The sequence below is a fragment of the Hermetia illucens genome, chromosome 6, assembly GCF_905115235.1.
Source record: "Hermetia illucens chromosome 6, iHerIll2.2.curated.20191125, whole genome shotgun sequence".
Lineage (NCBI taxonomy): Eukaryota > Metazoa > Arthropoda > Insecta > Diptera > Stratiomyidae > Hermetia > Hermetia illucens.
Genome location: NC_051854.1, coordinates 83,167,154 through 83,189,096, shown reverse-complemented (window position 1 = coordinate 83,189,096; position 21,943 = coordinate 83,167,154). Strand labels below are relative to the sequence as shown.

The 21,943-nt window shown below is 44.3% G+C and overlaps 1 protein-coding gene across 2 annotated transcripts in view; it reads right to left on the bottom strand.

Moving 5' to 3' along the window:
• LOC119659896 overlaps positions 1-21,943 on the bottom strand; it is a 266,867-nt gene that overhangs the window by 73,553 nt on the left and 171,371 nt on the right. For both annotated transcript variants that reach the window (XM_038068220.1, XM_038068221.1), the window contains exon 4: positions 10,944-11,068. In XM_038068220.1, the coding sequence (XP_037924148.1) occupies positions 10,944-11,068 (125 nt within the window). The remainder of the gene's footprint in view (positions 1-10,943; positions 11,069-21,943) is intronic.

Sequence of the window (21,943 nt, the reverse complement as noted above, 5' to 3'; positions counted from 1 at the left end):
ATTAGGCTCTTTGTTCTGGCCCCTTATACTGACCGACCTACTTAGTCCTCTGAAATCGTAGAAATTTTACCGATGCTACAAATAGGGGTCATATCATATAGAAGTTTACAGTTGGAAGTACAATATGTCGGCCTTCGTAGAAAAACCTGTTTTCCAATTGCTTTGGTTTTGCGCATAAAAGCCTTGATTGATTGAAATGGTAGCGGATTACTACGCTGGAAACAGTGGCTTTTCTGATCAAAGCAGAAATAATTAAAACGATTTATATTTTGAACTAATCATAATTAAAGCGTTTATCACGAATCCCGTTGAGCATATTCAGCTAGTGCACTTCAGGCTCCATAACTCCATTCCATCACACTAGTTATCCGCTTGAATATTATTCTTGTTTACGTCGATTCGCCTGGTTTAATCCAATACCAACACTTTTCCCATTAGTGGGTCTTCTTCGAATTAAAACACTTTTTCACATTCGCCTCCTTGCAGAAATGCACCACCGCGCCAAGACCAACTAGAGCATTTAGAATGGACATTTCAGAATGCAATTTTCAAAGTGAACCATCTTGCACCGAACATTTAACTTGAAATTTATCTTCAGTAAAGCAGAGTTATTTGGATTTGCTCGTGTAATATTGCCTTAACGGTTCCATTAATAGAAAATGCAAAGAAAAGTTGCTATTAGATTCCCTCAACTGAATCCATTTTTATCTTTTTCATTAACGGGCATGGATTAAAATCGACGAAAAAACAAGCCAGGCTTCAGCTCTAATTAGCTTAATCGATGAGAATAATTGCACGGTGGCGGCGCAACAATTATTTTATCCTGCTGAATGAAGATGTAGCCAATTATTACGAGTAGTTTGTTATTTTGCATTTGTATCAACAATTACAACGCTCCCCGGTAACAACAAGGTGTGAAGAAAATCGCATATACACAAATCGCATTTTCAGTGTGTGAAACTGTAAAGTTTTTCAGATGAGCGGTTCGAGGAAAACATTGGGTAGCTCAACGGAACGATGCTAAAAAACGGGGGTAGGAGAAGATGCTTCGAGTCGAACTGCATTGCAGAAAATCTTCAATTTGGTTTTGAGTTCATAAAGCCAATATATTGAAAACTCCGCCATGCTATTAACATAGTATGCTGGTCCCAAGCTCAGGTAAAGGAGGAGGGTTTGACGCAACGAACTCTGTACTATCCTCAGTAAAACAAAAATAAAATGCTGAGATCAGGGAAAGAGATAAATAGAGTACAGTTGGAGTTATTCTACTATGCTAAATCCTACCTGATCTCTCTTGGTGACAGGCCCCGCAACAGGTCGACCAAGAAAATGCATAGAATGTCGTTACAAACATGATGATCGGATTGAGTCACTAGCCTCGGAGAAATGCTAGGACGTCCACCTCAGTCGACGCGGCAGGACGGGGCCCGGTCTTGGTGTTGGCATTGCTATCTCAGCGGGTTTCCGTTAAAGAAGTCGAACGATTTGATGATCGTTTGATGAAGCTCACCATTATATCAGCCGATCGCACTATTCACTTCCTCACCGCGTATGCACCACAGACAGATCGACCTGATGCCGACCATTACAAATGTGGAAGAATCATGGAACCAAATGCAAGACACGATCCACAAAGCGCCCTCTGCAACCCTCGGGGTCACTAAGCCGGGTAAGCGGTACATCAACCGAGATACTTCGCTTTGGAATGATGATGTTGAAATGAAGGTCCATGAAAAGAAACGTCCCTACCACAAATTTCTCGACGATAAAACGCCTGCCAATTCGCACCATCTGTTTATCGACTTTAAAGCCGCCTATGATAGCATAGCCAGGGTAAAACTGTACACGGCCATGAGAGAATTCGGTATCCCGACGAAATTAATAAGACTGACTAGGCTGACCCTGACCAATGTGCGAGGCCAGATAAAAGCAGCAGGATCACTCTCAAGACCATTCGACATCAACAACGGTCTACGACAAGGGGATGCGCTATCATGCGTCCTCTTTAACCTGGCCCTCGAGAAGGTGATCCGTGATGCTGAGGTGAATGCAAGAGGTACGATCCTCTTCAAGTCCACCCAACTACTGGCCTATGCTGACGATATCAACATCATGGGAAGAACCACCCGAGACGTTCAAACTGCCTTCATCCAGATCGAGCAGGCGGCGCGAGATCTTGGGCTGCACATCAATGAAGGCAAAACAAAATACATGGTGGCAACGTCAGCACCGAAGACGAATCAACCAACAACATCAAACCGCACTGGTCAAACACAAGCACGAACAAGAATAAGGATAGGCGAATACAACTTTGAGACCGTTGACAATTTCTCCTATCTAGGGTCGAAAACCACAACCGATAACAACTACGATGATGAAATCCGCGCACGGTTGTTGTCAGCCAACAGAGCCTACTTCAGCTTACAAAGACTGTTCCGCTCGAAACGTCTCACCATAGGGTCAAAGCTCTTACTGTACAAGACTATGATCTTGCCAGTCCCCATGTATTCCTCGGAAACTTGGGTTCTTAGCAAGAAAAATTGCGAACTCTTGGCCGCGTTCGAGAGAAGAATCCTGCGAAGAATTTTTGGCCCCCTACATGAGGATGGACGATTCCGTAGCCTACACAATGACGAAATCTATGAGCGATACCATGACCGTCCGGTTGTGGATAAAATCCGGCTCAATAGGTTACGGTGGGCGGATCACTTAATCCGTATGGATGAAGATGATCCCACCCCGAAAGTCTATAAGGGCAATATCTATGGTAGAAAAAGAAGACGAGGCAGACCCTGCCTAAGATGGAGCGATGGCGTGGGCCAGGACGCCAGACAGCTTTTAGGGATATCGAATTGGTGGACCTCGGCGCAAAACCGGGATGCCTGGAGTTCCTTATTAAGGCAGGCCTAGACCGGATACCGGTTGTTGCGCCGTTGATGATGATAATTCGCAAATGTATAAGAATGCCAACCGGGACGCAAAGAAAGCGGTCGCTGTCACCCGAGCGAACCATTTCAAAAATCTTTACGATAAACTGGACACTCGGGATGGCGAGAGAGATCTGTATCGACTTGCCGTAATGAACGCACACAGGATATCGAACACTTCTGTTGCGCTAATGACAAGTACGGTGCTTTGCTTACCAACCGTCGAGCTGCAACGGATAGATGGCGAGAATACTTCGAGCAGATTTCAACTGAAGAATTTCCTCATCCTCCACTTCCTCAATCATTGCCGACATTTGGAGCAGTTCAACCTGTCAGCGCAACTGAAGTCGAGGAGGCAATAAAAGGAATGAAGTCGGGGAAAGCAACAGGACCTGACGACATCGACGACATATGTGGAAAAGATGCGAGAGAGGCGTCTTCGATGGTAGGGTCACGCAATTCGTGCAAACGAGAATTCACTTGCCAAGATTGGTCTGAACATCGAAGTCGATGGTAAACGACCAAAAGGCAGACCTAAACAACGGTGGCTTGATACGCTAGATGGGGGTTTGAAAGCCTCGAGGTTGCACCCAGATCAGGCATTCGATAGAGCCAAATGGCGAAGGCGATCACGACTAGCCGACTCCGCTTTTGACCGGGACAAAGGCTGAAGAAAAAGAAAAGTCGATATTATGAATGATAGCCCGATGGCATAGGTATCTATCAATTTTGTGGGACATATGTAGCGCGTCAACCAAATCAACGCTACATCGCTGTCGGTTCTTGGCGATGTGTTTCAACTTAACTATGGTTTTCCGATAGGTTTGTAACCCTCCTGTACTGTTCTACGCCGGCCATCCTGGAGTAGTGGGTTCCATTGCGTAGCATAACATGCAAATGAGGTTTCGCCCTGTTTAATATGAGACCTAGCCATTAACATCGCCGCCTTCACATTAACACGTCCACAGGTTTCTGGTCAGTGTGCCAACCAAGTTCCCCATTCGTTAAAGTCTCAGGTTTACCCTTCCCCTTCGTCCATTCATTAGAAAATATCTCAGTGGAAGTAACAACTGTGCAGAGGTTAGAGGGTCTGCAGGGAAACGTTTCACAGAGAGACCATCAAACTGGTCGGTTTAATCCCCTGGGCATAAGATATTTCACTTTTCTTTGAAGGAGCAATCCATTTCCGGTAGTAACTTGCCTTCGCCTCCTTAAGACATTTTCAGAATTGATCTTTTTAAGGCTTTGTGTATGAAATCTAGGCCTCAAAATTTGTCTTACTCTGATATCTCCTCAATTAAACTTACTAATAATATATTACCAAATTTTTGAAACTGATAGAAAACCAGCCTTCATCCTAGCAGTACTAAATTTTGCACCAGCGTAGAGGGCACTATCGTGCATACCAAGTGGAAATTTGGCTATCAGTGTCAAAATAATAGCAGTTCAAACTTATCAATTTCGCACGAATTTACTGCATTTGAAGTCATACAAATAAGATGTTGACGTCATAATTAACGAGAATAATTGACATTCAAGTGGTATATTAAAATTCCACTCATGAGGGAACTACTTCTCTCCGACCCTTTTTAAAATTGTTTTACTGTCTGTCTGTCTGTCACACGCATTTTTCCCGGAGATTGTTATAATGACTGACACCAAATTTGGTGGAAAGGTGGGAAATGTGAACGCTCACGCATTCATACAAAAGGGGGGTGTACATTTTTTTTTCATCAAATATAGTCATGTGAGGACTCAAATTAAAGGTATCAGTTAGTACTTTCCGATGGCGTTCTGAGTTTTGACATTTGTTGGAAAGGTGGGGAATGCGGGTGTCAAAAATGATAATTTTTGGTGGATCCATACTCAGAACAGAAACCACTCAACTGAAAAATCTTTAAAAAAATCAAGAAACTACCAGTAAATGGTGCCTAGGCTCTCAAATACCCTCTATACCGATATCTGTTCGAATAAAGTCAACAATCTTGCAATATAGTCTATAACATGGAACATGATTCTACCAAGTTTGGTGGAAATCCCATTATTATTATCAGTTATTGTGGCGGTGCCAATTAGTTCCAGACACTTGTCTTGAATTAGAACTTTTAATTACCTCTAATTACCCTTTCTTTTCTACCCTATCTGATCTACTCCCTAAAAGTTAGCGTATTGCTAGAGGGTGAGGTAGATCAGTCACTCGATAGAGGAGTCTATCACTTTGTGAACATCACAATGAGAATCAGGATCGATATTGAATTTAAAAAAGGATATCACATATATAAACACAGTTTTCATTCTACCATCTACCTAACTCGGCAATTCCCCAAGTTGTCACTCCAAATTTAAAAGAAGGAAAATTGCCGAATTCAAAGTAACCGTAAAAGCAGTGACAACGACAAGCCTGTAGACAAGATTATAGTACCGACCGCGGTAAACTGGGTACCAAGTTATTCAGACTTCAACTCCCACGATCCTGAGATTTGGTTTAAAATCGAGGAGGCAAGCTTTGTGAGGTATAGCATGAAAGACCCACAACAGCGATATTTGCAAGTCATAGCGGTGCTGCCACCGCGATATGCCATCAAAGTCCGTGCCATAATTACACAGTCCGTGACAAACATCTCATATAACCGCTTACGCGAGGAATTAATAAAGCCATTGCGTGCCAGCCAGGAGAAGAAAATGAGCCAGCTCATGGAGGACTCATATATGGGACACGAGAAATCCTCCCAGTTTCTCCGCCGCCGGAGGTTTTTAAACCCAGAACAGATTTTTTTAGCACATTACATACTTCTTCCAGATCATCAACACGGTTGCCTTCGCGATTCAACAACTCACTTTACCTTCCAAGGAGAGATGGCAGAATGTACAATCCCGATTATAGCCCCTCCATGACTGGCACAGTGGTACTAGTTTATATTAAGTGCAGGCTCAGCATTCATACCAGTGGATGTAAGGCCTATCTAACACCTCTGCCACAAGAAAGTGGTACGGCACACGGGTTGTACAGCGCAACTCCACCCTTGAGCCCCAAGAAGCTCCGCCCTCGATGTAGGCATAACCACAACCACCATGAAACTCCCACAAGGGGGCCAACCGCAAATAACCGGGCCGAGAGCACATCTTCCCGGAATTCTACTGGAGCATGTGCTCTCAGAGGGCCATCCCGGTTTTCATGGTACCAGATAACCTCCGGTGAGGCTTCGTGGCAAGAGCCACTTCAGATGAGTGCCTTGCAAACTCAGATCTAATCGCCCTCCTTGAGAACGTGGAGACGGCACTCCTCAATGGGTTTGCTGGTCCCATATAGTGGAGAAGGATACTTTCGACGAGCAATTACACGTACTTTAAGGCAAGCTTCCTAAAGGTGACTTCTGTTCGTCGTAGATGATTTGGACGCCAATGTGAGCTCTAGCAACGCCTTGCTCAAACATGTGATCGGGAGCTTGATCTTGGCATCTAGTGGTAGAAGGCTTGTGGGTTTCTGCAACTTCTACCGTCTCATCATTGGTGGCACATTGTTCGAGCACATAGTGTCCAAAACTAACCCACACCGTGCGAGCAATCTGATCGACCACTTCGCGATCAGCAGTAGATTTAGGAGTTGTGTCCTGGATGTGCGTAATAGGAATGGTACTGACATTGGCCTTGAAAGGGATCTGATAGTCGCTTATGTTTGCTTGTCTGTTGGCTTGGGAAGCTGTGACCCCTCGAAATCAAAATCGACCTCATATATGATCCAAATGTCGTTCGCCAGTGGGAGATCTATCTTGCTGATCAACCAGATGGTCAGCATTGTGTAAGCATTATTCCCTAGTCATCCCATTCAGGTTGACGCCAATAGCACGGAAAGCGTCGCAAAATGGCCCTTTTCACAATAAGAGACCTCGAAGAAGCGGACCTCGAAGAGGGCCAGACTTGCTGCCTAGACTCGCGTTGATCAGTAAGGGTAAAGGAGACCCGGAGCTGCCGTCTCTATGAGATGCTAGAGCACAGTAAGCGGATGGACTGCTCGTGATTTCAGTCTTGCGCTGCAAAAAAACCGAAGTAGTCATCCCATATCGATTGGCGAGTTGACTATAGAATCAGAAACAGCGGCAATTAAGTTGAATGCTCGGCTCAAAGATGAGCTTTTTGGAGCAAATTAAAGCAGCAGGGGACAGGTCTACAGGTGGAGTCTCGGCTTGGAGTAGGCTAATTGCGAATCTTGGGGGCTCTATACTTACTAGGAGATGTCTTATTTTGGAGCAGCACAGTCCGCTCCGCTCTATGGCGCGGAGGTATGGACTGATGCCCTTGACGAGAAGGTGCATCGTAAGTGCCTTGCTCAAGTGCAGAGGCGGGGAATTTTGCGACTAGCGTCTGCTTATCACAGTCTCAGAACCGGCCGAGATGGTGATCCCAGGAGTGATCCCACTTGCGCTCCTTCCTAAGGAGTAGGATGCTATCTATAGCCGCATCATTACACTCAAAGGGAGGCTCTGCTCTTGGCAGTCCCTCGGGGAACACAGTCGGTGTTCCGCTGGCGGCTGTCGGCGGCCGAGTCTACTCGCACTACCTAGCAGCCGCGGGCCTGAGATGGCGAAGGCTTACAAGCTCTGCCAAATCAAGGAGAATTTGGCCCGCTTATAACATAGCCCGATCACGAGAGCTCCTGTGCCAGACGCGTGCAAATGCATTCAAGATTACGGCGGTCTGCACGGGGCACTGGCCCATAGGGGACCATGCCGCTAGGCTCGGCTTACCCTACAACTCGCATTGCCGAAGCTGCGGAGAAGGAAGGGAAACCCTCATGCACTTTCTCTGCGATTGCCCGGCTCTGGCTCGAGTCAGGCTGCGGACACTGGGTAAACCATTCTTTGGGGACCTCAGTGAGATTTCTAGTTACAGGGTCGGAGAGCTGCTTTCCTTCGTGAATGCTACGGGCTGGCTCTGAAGATCCGAGCCAGCTGGACTCCGCTTCCCTGTTCCTATACCAACAGTCACGGTCTTAGGAGTTTGTGGCATCAAAACGGCGCACCAAAGCGCTAATTGGGCTCCTCGGAGCGGCCACTGATACCTACCTACACTCAAACGGAGTAAAAAGCAAGCTAGACTTGACAGTTTCTGCACAGAGTTATTTATCGCTGCATCTGCAGGTACTGCAGATCTGCTGCCTCCACTCATGGAAATATTGGGAATCCGAAGGGGCTGATCACTAAAATTCCAAGAAGGGTAACCCATTTTGAATATGACGATTGAAGTGGTATCTGCGTGCTCCCAGCCGGTGCAAAAATAATAGTTAAAATAATTCTGGAACGTATCAAAGAACATCTCGAAAGGTTGATCAACAGAGCTCTGAATCTTCCTGCATTGCCTATGTCAACACCTTACGGATCATTTTGAAACGATGTGCGAAGTTTAGATCTTCGCCGCACCTACTCTTCATCGATTTCGAGAAAGCTTTGTATAGCGTGAGCAGGAAGTATATCTGAAGTGATCTAACGAGGAGAAGCATTCCGGAGAAATTAGCAGCATATGATGGCGCAAAATGTTACGTGCTACGCCAAGATAAAATTTCGGGTTATTTTGGGGTCGGAAGCGAAGTCTGACAGAGTTGCATCCTGTCATTGATATTATTTTTTTTTGTTATTGGTGACGATCATCTTGCTGCCTCTTATCGGGTCATGGACCTTGGCCAAATGGCTCTGGATGTGGAAAGAGAGGCAAGTAGAGTTGAACTAGAAATAGGATCATTGCCATCTCCATATCTGAATTAATGAACAGAGCACAGAAGGGATCGATCAATTTGCGTATCTACAAAGCGTGGTTTCTGCCGACGGTTGCTTCGGGCTGGGTGTTGCCGCTAGATCAGGGTCCGCTGCCTTGTCAAAAATGTGGAAATTTAGTTATCTCAACACCAAAATCAATTTGTGACTGTTCTGTGCTTGTGTTCTTTCTGTCTTGTTATATGGGAGTAGGCCATGGAAAGCAACCTCTAGTGATACCCAGAGGCTCTAAGTCTTCGTCAACAGCTGTCTGCGTCAAATCATCGGAGTTCGCTGACCTGATACTATCTCAAATGAAGAACTCGGTCCGCACACAAGTTTGGTACTCACACACACTATGATCGGGAGGCGAGGTGGCAGTTGATAGGTCACACATTAAGGAGCGGTGACAATTGTATTATGGGATACGCATGCAGTGGAACCCACTCTCTCCGAATGGGGGACAAGTGGGTCGCCCCAAGAACACTTGGCGCAGGACAGTAAGGTTTCACATTCTGTGTGAAGAAAATAGCATTGCAGACGCACTCTCGCGTGCTGCATGATTGCTACCCCGCCAAGACTCGATGCAAAAACTATCAGTGCAGCTCAAGCTGAGCCCGATGCAGACTTGCCACGCCGCTCAAAATCCAGTCGTTGCAGATTGCTGAAGTTTGAGTCGTTAGTCACGTCTCTTCAGGTGTAATACTACCTTACCTGTCTTCAAACATGCAGACACTTAAAATGAAAATTCGTTTGGTAAGGTATTAGAAAAGATGCCCTACGCTAGGTGTGTGAATCCATTTCGTGTCAAATTCCGGAGGTACGTTTCAATCACGTCCACTTAGATCTTATCACGATGCCACTGGTAAATAAATATTTATTTATTTAGTATTGCCTGACAGTAATTGATTGAATTACCAGATGGTCTTAGGCAATATTTAGAGGTATCGCCAAGACGGCGGATAGAGTAGCAGCAGCATTTTACTCCGGTTGGATCGTATTCTTCGGGTCACGACTTTTACAACCAACCAAGGCCCGCAGTTCGAAGCAGCACTTTTTAGATCTATGGCAAACCCACCACCACACGATAGCAGTCAGAAAGCGTCATAGTGTCATAGTGCCAAAAAGCTTACTGGTAGCAGGTTATGTCGCTGCCGACAACCTTTCACAGTAGCAGAGTAAAGCAGGATAAAGTTAGAATACCGCGTGGTCTATTTCAATCTTCGTAAGTCAGATGCTTGAGATGTCCAACCAGAGGATACTGTTTCTGGGTTGCCTCAAGATCAGGCAATCTCCTGAAGAGGAGTAGTAGCGAGCCGCACGGCGCACACGTAAACAAATGTCGCTGCCACATGCCGCCCCGTCTGTCATCCCGAGTGGATGCCCCGGTTCATGACCTTTCAGCCCTAGGCCGGCGGCATTCAACCCGGAATTCTGTAACCACCGTCACGCCTGCATATAATAAAAATTATGGTTTCCCAAAAAACACATGCGCCTTTTCTTAACCTTTCGACGAACACCTCAGGCGTAGTATATCTTTGAATACTGTGCGTCAAAAAGACGTACTACAACTTTGTTGAAGGCACGTCGATTTCTCTAAGAAGTCGACTGCTTATAAAAGCGCCAATATGAATCTAAGCAAACCCGTCCTGCGCTTGATTCTATGGCAACTGTCGTGAATCTAGTTTGGTATCCTATGGTGATGCTAGCCGTGAAAAGTATATTTTCTTTTCCCAGTCACCTCGTAGCTATCTGGTGTAGTTTGGCGACGAAGGGTCTTTCTAAGATTTTCCTCCCAAAAGAAAAAGTACATATTACCGGATGTTCACGGATTGGTACGAACTTTTGCAAAGAAATCAAATGGTTAAGTACCCTCAGCAGCTTTTATTATAAGTGGTCGTCAATGTCAAGTCATACGGACTCAATTGGATGGGAATTTCTTCTAACAAAACAGAAATCTGAGTAGTTCTCTAAAAGTTGACTTTTCCTAAAGATGCTGTATTTGCGATTATCCCTTTTGTGCGAGCTTTTTCCTGACTGCCGTTAATGCCGGTGGCAACTCCCTGGTGATAAGTCCGCATACTCTATGCCATTAGATAGAATTTTTTTAAATATTTGGGAAACTAAAACCGAAAGTAATGAAACGGTATAACTTCAACAATGTCCATAATTCCTTTCGAAGCCAATCCAACTTACTAGGACTCATTAAGAATTCTCATTTCCCAAATGGACGATAATTTCTGTCAAAAAAGTCTTAACTATCACTTACCTGAAGGAACATATCTCCATCCAAGAGACCATGCTCGAATGCTCCTAATTCCCTCGTTCGATATCCATCATGTGAATGAATATGTGGAAGAAGTCCGTTCTCCTCCTTTTCCTTATGCATAACCACTATCCGCACGCCAAGCAAAATGTAGCCCAAGAGTGAAAATCGGAAAAATAAGAAACGAAAACACATCATAAAAAATTAGGTTAACTGTTTTGCAACTGCTAATTAATCAGAACAAAATGAATGAGAAAGCGGACGTCATATTATAAATAATAGCGTAAGGATTTTTGGTCTAGTATCCATCATCACTACATACTATCATTAGAGGCCATCATAAAAGAACGATGAACAAGAGCCGCAGGTTTGAGTTCGCCCGTGATTTCCTTGAAAAAGTACTTATTCTTTTGCACCGTACTCCTGATGTAAGGGTGTACAGTCTCTGGGAGACGTATGAACACCATCATTTCATTTTTTTTAGTCGCATAGCTTTCGTAGCCTCCGTCTCTTTTGTATGACCACCCAAAAATCCTAGCTCCTTCACAATAAACTGTATGATATATCTTATAAAATGTCTACAGCTGCCGTTTTCTTAAAGGGCCAACCAATTAGAAATAAATATACCGGAATGAACTTCCAAAAGTCTGGAATTGGATGCATGGAATTCTGGAGGATCAGATGCCAGACATTTTGATTTGTCTGTGATTTAATATTTTGAGCAAACACATAGTCACTTGCCTCACTGTCTATTTCTCCCAAGTGTAACGATTCTTTCAAGGAACCCACATTTTTATCCAAGAGTGTAGTCTGAACATTTCCCATTTTTAATGGCTTCCATAAAAATATGTGTATAAAGAACGTTAAGTACAAGCGTTCCACTCGTTATCTGCCACTAGAATAAAAATGCTCCCTTCCTTTTGCTGCCATTGTTCATCCCCTTCCTCCGCCCCTCTGGGCGTAGAATATGTCAGTCGGATTCAACCCTTATGAGAATAGTCTTACCTACCCTGTGTTTAAGGGTGACTAAAAGAAATTTCCGAAGGTTGAATCCATCCCAATTCGATTGGGAGTGGGGTGAACCGAATGAGGCGATGACTCCATTTCTGAAACTTTACGGCGCTTTGAAAGAGCGTAATGTTTGCTTGCCTTGGCCCGTATTTTGGTTTTTATGTTCCCTCGGCTCTACATGGGACCGTCCTGAATACTTTAGACGAGCTTCCAGGTTTGATGTCGAAGATATAATAGTATATCCTTTTAAGTCCATTACTTCTATGTTCTTATTATTTTGGGAGCAAATTGGGGTTTCAGTAACAATGTATGTTATTCCAAATGCAGTTCCTGCTCTGAGCAAAGTTCAACCTTTTGTAATTGTTGGGGGCTTTACAGCATTTTGTTCTAGGCAAGGCATTTCCTAAGCACTATATTGATTGGTTCAGTATTAAAGTAGGTAAACGATGGGGTGCGTATTTATTAACGTATTCACTGCAAAGTTCATTTATACCTTTCACCTCATATAGTTGGAACATATCTATGCTATAAAGTTTAATATTGTTCCCGAAGCCTCCGGGAAAATGTAGCCACTGAATTAGTATTAAATAAGTAATAATTCTCTGCTTAATACTATTTACATCAGCCTCCGATATTAAACTGTATCTTATGGCGAAATGTGTGGTCTGTTTCGAATTCAAACAACTATCGACACATCATTAATCACTGCAATAGCAACCCGATTCCCGGGGCAGCAAATATCTTCAACCACTAAGTAACTTAGCCAGGAATTCGCACAACGGCAGTGCCGGTATCATGCGAATATTAAGAGGATTGTATCGATCAAAACACGGCCAGTAGTATCTAATTCCAAACAACTCATATTTAACGGATGGTGCTAAGGAGAATTAGGGCTGTCTGTTGACTGAAATCCTATTTACCAGCCGAGAAAATTTACGCCTGGCAAATTGTACAGGCACAGCACTAGGCATGTGAATTAAATGACATTTTTATTAGTACCGCACTAACATTCCACGTATCTGGTTTGTGACAGAATGGCAGAGCCAAGTGGCACCTAGTTAGGACATGTATCTCTCCCGTGGCTAAGTAATTTTATAGCTGTCTCGAAACTCTCATAGTAATTATGAATTTATAGCCTTTGCATTTTTGGAGTTCTGGTGTCGGGAATAACCACTCCAGTTATTACATCTAATAAATTTGCCTCACCCACCTTCGCCTTCGTCCTGATTCACACCACCAACACCGTACCTATGTGCCACGAGTGGACGTCGTTGTCAGCCCAAATTATTATCGTGTCCACAAATTACACGACTGTCTTTGCACATTGTAAAAGATTTTGATTTAATTAAATGCTTATCACACCGGACAATCTGGGTAAGAAATAAATGGCAGTCACATGGTTAATTTGTCCTTGTCTATGGTGTTATTATATATTTTTTTCGTTGGGCAAGATAGCTATGATGTATGACCACTAACAAAGTGGCGAGGATCATAACCAAAGAATTTCCTAATGGTCACAGAGCATTTTATGAACTACATAAAACTGTGAACTGCTGAACACTCCACATGGAATACTCTACTTTTATGGAGACATTAACATAACTTTTGTTTCAAAGAGTTGGAGCAGTAATAAATGCTGTCTTGTTAGCAGGAGTGCCACGAAGAGTCCTTTCAATGGTTCCCCACCAAAAATGTCAGCATACTAAATACTGGATCAGTATCTATCAGAAATGTAAGAAGAAAGGAACTTTATTGAATTTCTAGCCAACGGTATAAGTTTCTCTGCCCGTAATAATATTCTCAAGCAAAATTGCGCTGCATCCTCGCAGAACTATTATACCCCTTAACTGGTTATAGTATACCTATTAACCATGGTATGCTGCAAGCATGTCATGTAACCTACTCCCAAGTGTTTCGACCTGCAGTCTGGTATTAAGTATTCTCGCAGGTACCCTAAGCAACATTCCACAAGTGGTGGACAACATCCCACAAGTGGTGGACAACATCCCAGGTCATGTGTGGAGGGTTCGTCATTCTCCTCTCAGAATCTGCATACAATGTCTGTAGATATCTCTAGCTTCCCAGGTTATAATTTAGCCTGCAGTGACCATGCTACTATGATCCGAAAACTCTTCTTGGTGAGGTTTAAAAAAATTTTCGAGCACTTGGGTTCATATCCCCCATGGGCACCGTGGACTGTTCCAATCAATTCCCCCCTTCCATTAGCCGTTCCTCTTCGTTCGTAGCCCCCAGTGTCATAGCCGTGAACCGATTCCCGGATCTTTTTCATGAAGCGGCATTCTTGCTCCTTTCCTGTCTATCAGCTACCTCATTGACTTCTAACTTGGAAGCCAGAGTCTCTTTAAATTTTATTGAGCGAGCCGAGCATGTTCAGCATATCAAGACATTCCTATACCAGTGTAGAATTCACCTGGTTAGACCTAAGTGTTTTAATAGCTAGCCCCTTACCTGTCGATTAAAGTAGCAATGTTCTGCGCCATATAGTTCTTTTCGAGGTTGAAGGGGGCACGTCTATCTATGATGTGTATTTCCGCCAGGAATACACTAGTGTGTTTTTCCTTGGACCGTTGATCCAAGCGCGCTCCCTGTAAGGGATCCATCAGTGTACCTGGTAATCAGTTGCTCGTTGCTTCCTGCTTGCATCTGTATGTACCGATAGAAAGGGGTCGGACTCAGACGGTCCTCTAGGGATATCGTTGGGCATGCCATCATTGTCCCACTGATACTCACGCAAGCTGGTTTTTGAAGTTTATGTACTGAGTTCAGTTCTACCTGCTTATACTATCGCCCCAGAGGTAGTCATTGCTATGGACATACAGGCCATTAAAGCCCTAGTATCTTTCCGGCATATATTTTCAACATATGTTTTCCAGTATTGTAGTTTTACACTACAATACGCAAATATTAGACATCTGTTACTCGTTGCACCTTCATGCCACGTCATTAAAAAACTGAAGATGAAATGGTGCCCATCCACTTCCTAACACTTCTCGTCTATGACAAGTACACGTTTAATGTTCATGTCAGTATCCGGAAAACCTATCAAATACTTTCTCTATTTTAGAGTAGAGTCCAGAAACAATCTGATCTGTTGCTGATTTGCCAGGAGTGCCTCTTTAGTATGAGCCGATTATGTTCTGGGCATATGAAGTTATCCGGCCCAACAAGATAGTAGAGAATATCTTATAGATGGTACTCAGCAAAGTGATACCAGCATCTGTTGGTGTTGCAGAAGTCGTGTAACATGCAGAAACACACGCTAGAAAGGCAACGGACTAAAAGTCATAAAGCAATTTGCTCTTTGGTACCGTACATTGCATATTCACACAACAAGGAGACACATACGTGGCACATAGAACGAATAAGTTCACATATGTGGATCTGGCAACCCCGTTGCTAAGAAGCACTCGCCCCAATAGATGAATTAGTTTCATCAGTCGATGTTGTAGCTTAATTTGGCACAGGTTCAGCTGTGATCGCCAGTTATTAATCCTAAGGACTGTAATGATCGGTATGAGTGGAAGGTGGAACTGGTGATGTGAAAAGAACTGATCCTGCATTGGTATGTACAAATGGATCCACGACGACACCGGCACCTAGGAAGGGTCGTAGCTCACAACAGTCGAATGTACCCCGGAATAAGGACAAATTTTTTTTTTTTTGGAGTAGGGTAAGTGAATGCGTTTACGCATAGAGTGTTGGACTCCCGCAACAGCACGCTGGCGGACTACCAACTAAACACCTCCCTGTCATCCTGTCATCAGAGAACTAGCCTGAAACCGTTTGACACATTACTTCGGGCTAGCCCTCCCGCTCTCCCGGCTTTGGGAGCCTTCAAGTCCGGGAATTCCTTTCACCAACGGGAGGGCAGGGGAGGAAGGAAGTTATTGTTAGTCCAGAGAACCCCTTACCGTCCGATCCCTCTGCCGGTCAGGACAGGACAACCTTCATGGGAAAAGAAATGGTCGTCGTTGCACCACTGAGTGTGGAAATACCGAGAAAATCGGCGGGACCGAAACTTTCGGCGAAAAATGGGGAGCAGTTCTAACCCCGGTGAAACTCACACTGGACGCAGCAAACTCGTCAGTTAGCGACGGTTTCTACATTAGGCTAAATTATATCTGCAAACTTAAAGGCTAGTCAAATGAGGTAATGGATGCCGGAAGAACCGCAGCTAACAGAGGTCCTGGAGATGAAGCATCGAGAAATAATCTGCACAACCACCTGAACAGCGTTATCATTGATATGATCACAAACATACTTGCCCCAGTTGCAAAAAAGAAATCCGAGCGGCTGATGGGACAATGAAGAAGCGATGGCGTAGGCCAGGACCGCAGACAGCTTTTATAGTCTAAGGACTGGCTACATGAAAATTGACTTCATATTCTACAGTAATGCCCTAACTGCAATTCGAGGTCTATTTGAATCCTCTAGCTATCGTAGTTTTTAAGTTATTGTGATTTGAGTGATGTTAAGGCGGCAATTTTCTTAGAAATTAAAATGCCTGTGGCAGCTTGAGGGTTAAGAAATAAAAAAAAAAATGTACTTAATATTTTTTGCTTCGAATTGCATACAAAATCGGCTGGCATATAGTTTGTTCGGCAATTTTGGCTCACCGTATACGTGAAAGACAAATGCGAATAGTCAAAGTACTTTTTAATATGCAAACTCGACGCGTTAGCCTTCCAGTAGGGCGTCTGACTGTCCGGCTATTGTTTCACCATCAAAATTCCAACCGTTTGCAGTTAAAAATTTTCGTGCAACCAGTTATATAAATTTTCAAGTATCCAACTTTTTGTCTATTAGGGATACCTAATTGGTGGACCTCGGCCCAAAATCGGGATATCTGGAGCTCCTTACCAAGCCAGGCGTAGACTGGCGACGGGTGGTTGCACCGTTGATGATGTTGGTGACGGTAGGGCACTGAGAGCGACTTCTAGGAAGTATTTTTCTAGCATGTCTTCTTCTGGCCTACATGCCTTCCTTTTGGCAGACGGTTAAGGTAGTTTTCTACCAAAGCCTGAGAAAGATGACTTTTCAAATCTTTACTCATCTTATCCTGATCGTTTTCCTTAATATGATATCTTTTCAATACCGAAGACTTTGAAGAACGCTTGTATCCTGTTCAAACTTATAATGGCCTGATGCACTATTCAATGGCTTGCAATATACGTAGCCGTGAATCAGGTTATAACTTTCGCATGCCTCATATTTTCGGGGTACTCTTCGCGGGGCTTTTGTGTTACTTTTACTCTGTTGTGCTCAAAAGGGACTATAATCGCTTATATTTTGGTCTTTGGCTTCATTGTTCGCCTCATTTAAAAGTATAGCTATGACTTCACGTTAAATATTGGTACTCCCATTGGAAAGTCGACGAAACTCGCAAGAGTCCTTCGAAAAAAGGTGCATTGATATGCGCTAATCAAGAAATCGAACGGTTTAGCGCGAAAAGCTGAGAGTCAGAATGCGATCGCGGTTCGAATGGCTATAAACTTCTCTACTTTAGTAGCTCACATACGCACAATGGTGTAGCAACCGCTATCTCTAAGGTTTTTTGTGCTATTAAAGAAGTTGAGCGATTTACTGACCGGTTGACGGAACTCACCATTATATCAGTTGATCGCACGATTTACTTCTTCACCGCATGCACACTAGAGACAGGTCTACCTGATCCTGAGAAAGATGGCTTCTGCCAAGTTTTCGATGTAAAGACTTGTGATAGTGGCTATGTGAGTGAAAAGACAGATGTCAACAGCTGCAATGGGGGAAAGGGGTTCGGAGCGTGCAATGAGGGCGCCGAGGGTGCAGTCGATTTACTCAGGATTTGTAGTTTTGAACACATGGTTTATCATGGAAATAGCAAAAAGCAAATCGACTCTACTCACCGACATTTTTTCACCGTCACTGACTGCCAAACCGTTCTCTATAAGACCATCAGACCACAACATCGGTCATTTATTGCTATCTTGCGAATTACGCCAAGGATAAAACAATGTGAGGAACGCAGTGGCTCGTTGCCCGAAGAATCGTGAAACCAAGTTAAAAACATAATCTACAAACCAGCCCATGCAACCTTCGGGATTACCAAACCAGGCTTTGGAAGGACGATACCCAAATGAAGGTTCGTGAAAAGAAACGTCCTTTACTATAAATTTCTCGGTCATGCCAATTGGCATATGTACATTTATTTTTTCGCTTTGGAATTAAAATAAATCTACCGGATAAATCTACCGGAAGTGGACCGGTACCAGACTATGATATGGAACATGATACTACTAGCAGAGGTGTGCATTAGACTGATAGACTGATGCGGAATATAGCTCCCTGAGGTTAACCTATCCCTGTTTGAGGGTGAGTTGTCTCTCTTCTAGAGCAATGTGTGGCTTTCCTGGGGCCAAGCCACTCGTCTACAAAAACCGTTAGTGAGTGTTGATAGCCACACCCTGCAGGTGACCCTACTATTAACAAAACACTACGAATCTAGACTGCCAAGTTGAAAAATACCTCCCCCAATCCAGGGTGTCATGCGACCCATGCCCATTGGATAGTTTGCAGTCGGGGTAACTGACTGTATTCGAACGATGCCTTACTGATACCTGGTCGCCTCAGTGAGTCAGTTTGACCTTACCGTGCTACGGGGGACAATGGCACAACGGATCTCCTCACCCGAATACTCGTGGGAATCAAATAAGTGCCTGTAGTAAAACAAAAAAACTAAAACCAAAGAAACGGGACCTTGCATCGCACACAAATAGTTAGCCAGGTGATTCTACCCAAGAAGGGAGAACCTGGGACGTCAAGCAATATATCTAAGGTCAACATTGGTATACTGCAAGGACAACAACCAACAAGTACCACTACTCAAAAAGCAGGGACAAGCAAAATCACGTCTGAGATAAATATATCGGACGTCAGAAAGGAGAAAGATCTCAGTGTCGCAGGTGCTAAATGGTACCTGCGTTACGTGAAGGAGGGCCTAAGACCAGAAGACACCCTTAAGAAGGCTCAGGATAGACCTAAGCCATCTTATCGAAGCAAAGAAAGCAGTGAGCAGTGGAGATTAACCCACATGAAGGGAATGCTCCTAAAAAACCAAACCTGAGCCCAAGAGGGTGGAAAACCCGGTAAGTCAGCGGTGAAGGTAGGAATCAGGAAGCCCGCCATTAGCTATGCTAGTGCGGTCAAGGGCAATCGACTGGCTATACTGCCAAAAATGTTTCCCGAATATATACAAACTCGTGAGGAGTAGGAGAATATGAAAGACCTTGTCGTCAGGCAGATGTGCAACGGATCGAATGCGAAACTTCTGTTCACCGGGATATGCTTTCGACCAGGTCATATACTGGTCGACTGCACGACGGAAGACATTGCAGAGTGGATCGGGCCATAGTTCCGGCTGGGAAGGAGCAGAACTGTCAACATATCCTGGCGATGAAAAACCAAAAGCACACGTGGTGACAGTGGTTCCTCCTGAAAGCCGCAATGGAGACGGAAGATCTCATGGACTTCCTAACCGCTCAAAATGAGGATCTCCTTACGCAATTATGAAGAGTCTTCAGAAGCAGAGCGAGGGTAGACTCCTCACGATCGGGGCAGATGACCGATCCCTGGAGGCAATCAAAAGTCGAAGTTGCCATATCAACTACCGATTTGGGAACATATCTGTGCACGTGCACAGAGAAAAGCCGAGGAAAGATACCTCGAAGGAGATACCGGGTGAAACGCATACCGATGCCTCCAAAGAAGTCTCAAAAGCCATAGAGGCGGAAAGGACTGGGTCAACCAGGGAAGTATACCTGATGCCCAGTGAGGAGCAAAAGCTGGACGACCTAGACATAGGACTTCTAGGGCTCAGGGTGGATAGCGACGCGCAGGAAAGCGCCATGTCGGAGGAAGAGGGCGATACTCCAACAGTGGAGAAGAGCTGCAAACAATAATGGAGCCAATGGCCAGTACTAAGATAGCCCTAATAAACCTCCACCATACTAAAGCTGCATCTGGAGTAATTGAAAGGGCAAGTTCCAAGAAGAACACTGGAGAACACTCAGGAGCCATGTGTGTACTAGTTGCAGATTCACGATCTGCAAAGAGGAAGCATGTAGGTAATTTGGAACTCCTCTTGTGAAAAACCAAAAGCTGGCATAATTTTTTAACGTGATTTAAAATATATATGTCTTTCAGAGTTCCTGACCAGGGACCATGTGGCTATCCAAGCCTCACTGCAAGCCGGGAGGAGAATTCGAGAGGCAGTCGTGGCATCGGAATACTTCCCAAGAGAAGACATCCAGGTTCCACCGGAACAAGTTGCTAAAATGGTGAAGTATTCTCCCCGGCTGCGATGCCAACGCCCATCACGAATTCTGGGCAAACAGCGAAACCAATCGAAGAGGTGAGTATTTTCTTAAATTTATTTTTTGCAATAAGGTGGAAATATATAACATAGGAAACACGCCAACATTTGTGGGCAGCGGTAGACAGGAGGTACTAGACATAGCTCTAGGAAATACTCTAATTTATGGGCTGCTCAGGAATTGGAGGGTGTCGGATGAGCCCTCTACGTCCGATTACAGTATATTCAGATTCGATATTGAGGGTAATTCTAAATAAAAAGAGTAATAAGGAATCCCAAGAGAACGGATTGGGAATTCTATGCAACGCACCTGAGCAACAATATTGCTCACCGTTAAGGGGACGTGACATCATCAACTGGAACTAAAAACGGTATTGGAAAACCTCAACACGGTGGACATTGACGCATATGAGGCCAGTTGTCCGGCTAAGACAGTTAAGTCCTCAAGGGATATACCATGGTGGAGCAGAAACCTGGCCAGAATGAGAACTGAGATACGAAAACTCTTCAACCGGGCAAAACAAACCGGCGACTGGCAGACGTTGAAAAATGCACTGACCGCGGATAGCAACGCGATCAGGCAAGCAAAACGGAACAGCTTCAGGAAACTCTGTAAAGGGATCGAACAAACAGAAGCAACCAGGCTTTATAAGGCTGCAGCCAAAGACAGCGCAATATCCTCTGTCTGTTTGAAGCAGAAAGATGGCTCAGTTACCGAGAATGAGGAGGACAGAGTACACTTGCTTCTCAGAATTCGTTTCCCAGGGTCCTACTCCAAAGCGCCTGCCTGACACCTCAACAACGAATAAAAGGGTCTTTTCTTCCCCTGGAAACTAGTAAAGGAGGTATGCCCAGAAGCTAGGCTAAGGTGGGCAGTGGGAACTTTTAAACCGCTGAAGTCACCTGGATTAGATGGAATTTTCCCAGCACTAATCCAGAGAGGGCTAGAAATCATCTTAGAGTCTCCTCTGAGGGTGGTAAGGGGCAGCATAGCCCTGGGATATATGCGAAGGGCATGGGAACGGGCAAAAGTGGTATCTATTTCGAAAGCGGGTAAAAAGGATCCTTTTTACCATTTGCTTAACATCTTTCGTATTCAAAACGGTGGAAGAGGTTATAGAGAACTATATTAGAATTAACGCTCTAAAGCGTTATCCCCTACAACAGAAACTGTTCTGTATCAGATGACGGATGTACCACGGTATGCCATAGAATCAAAAGAAATAGCAGTGTACGCGTTTTTGGATATCGCACACTGAGATACAAGATGCCTTGAGCCGCAAGGGAATGAGAAACCCAATGGCTTTCTGGATGGGCAGAATCCTAGAGAGTAGGTAAATAGAAGTAGCGATAGGTACAAATTCTATTGTCATGAATACTACTAAAGGTTGTCCACAGGGCGATCACCTGAGAGCCATAAGGTTACATGGTATGGAGGTGAAGTGAGAAAAAGAGGTCAAATATTTGGGAGTTACGCTAGACCAAAAATTACTCTGAAGACACTTGTCGGAAACACTTGTCGGAAAGCCGCGATGGCTTTGATGACTTGTACGTCCATTGCAGCAAAAACATGGTTTGCAGCCCCAAGATACTACTTTGGATATACACTGCAATAGTAAGG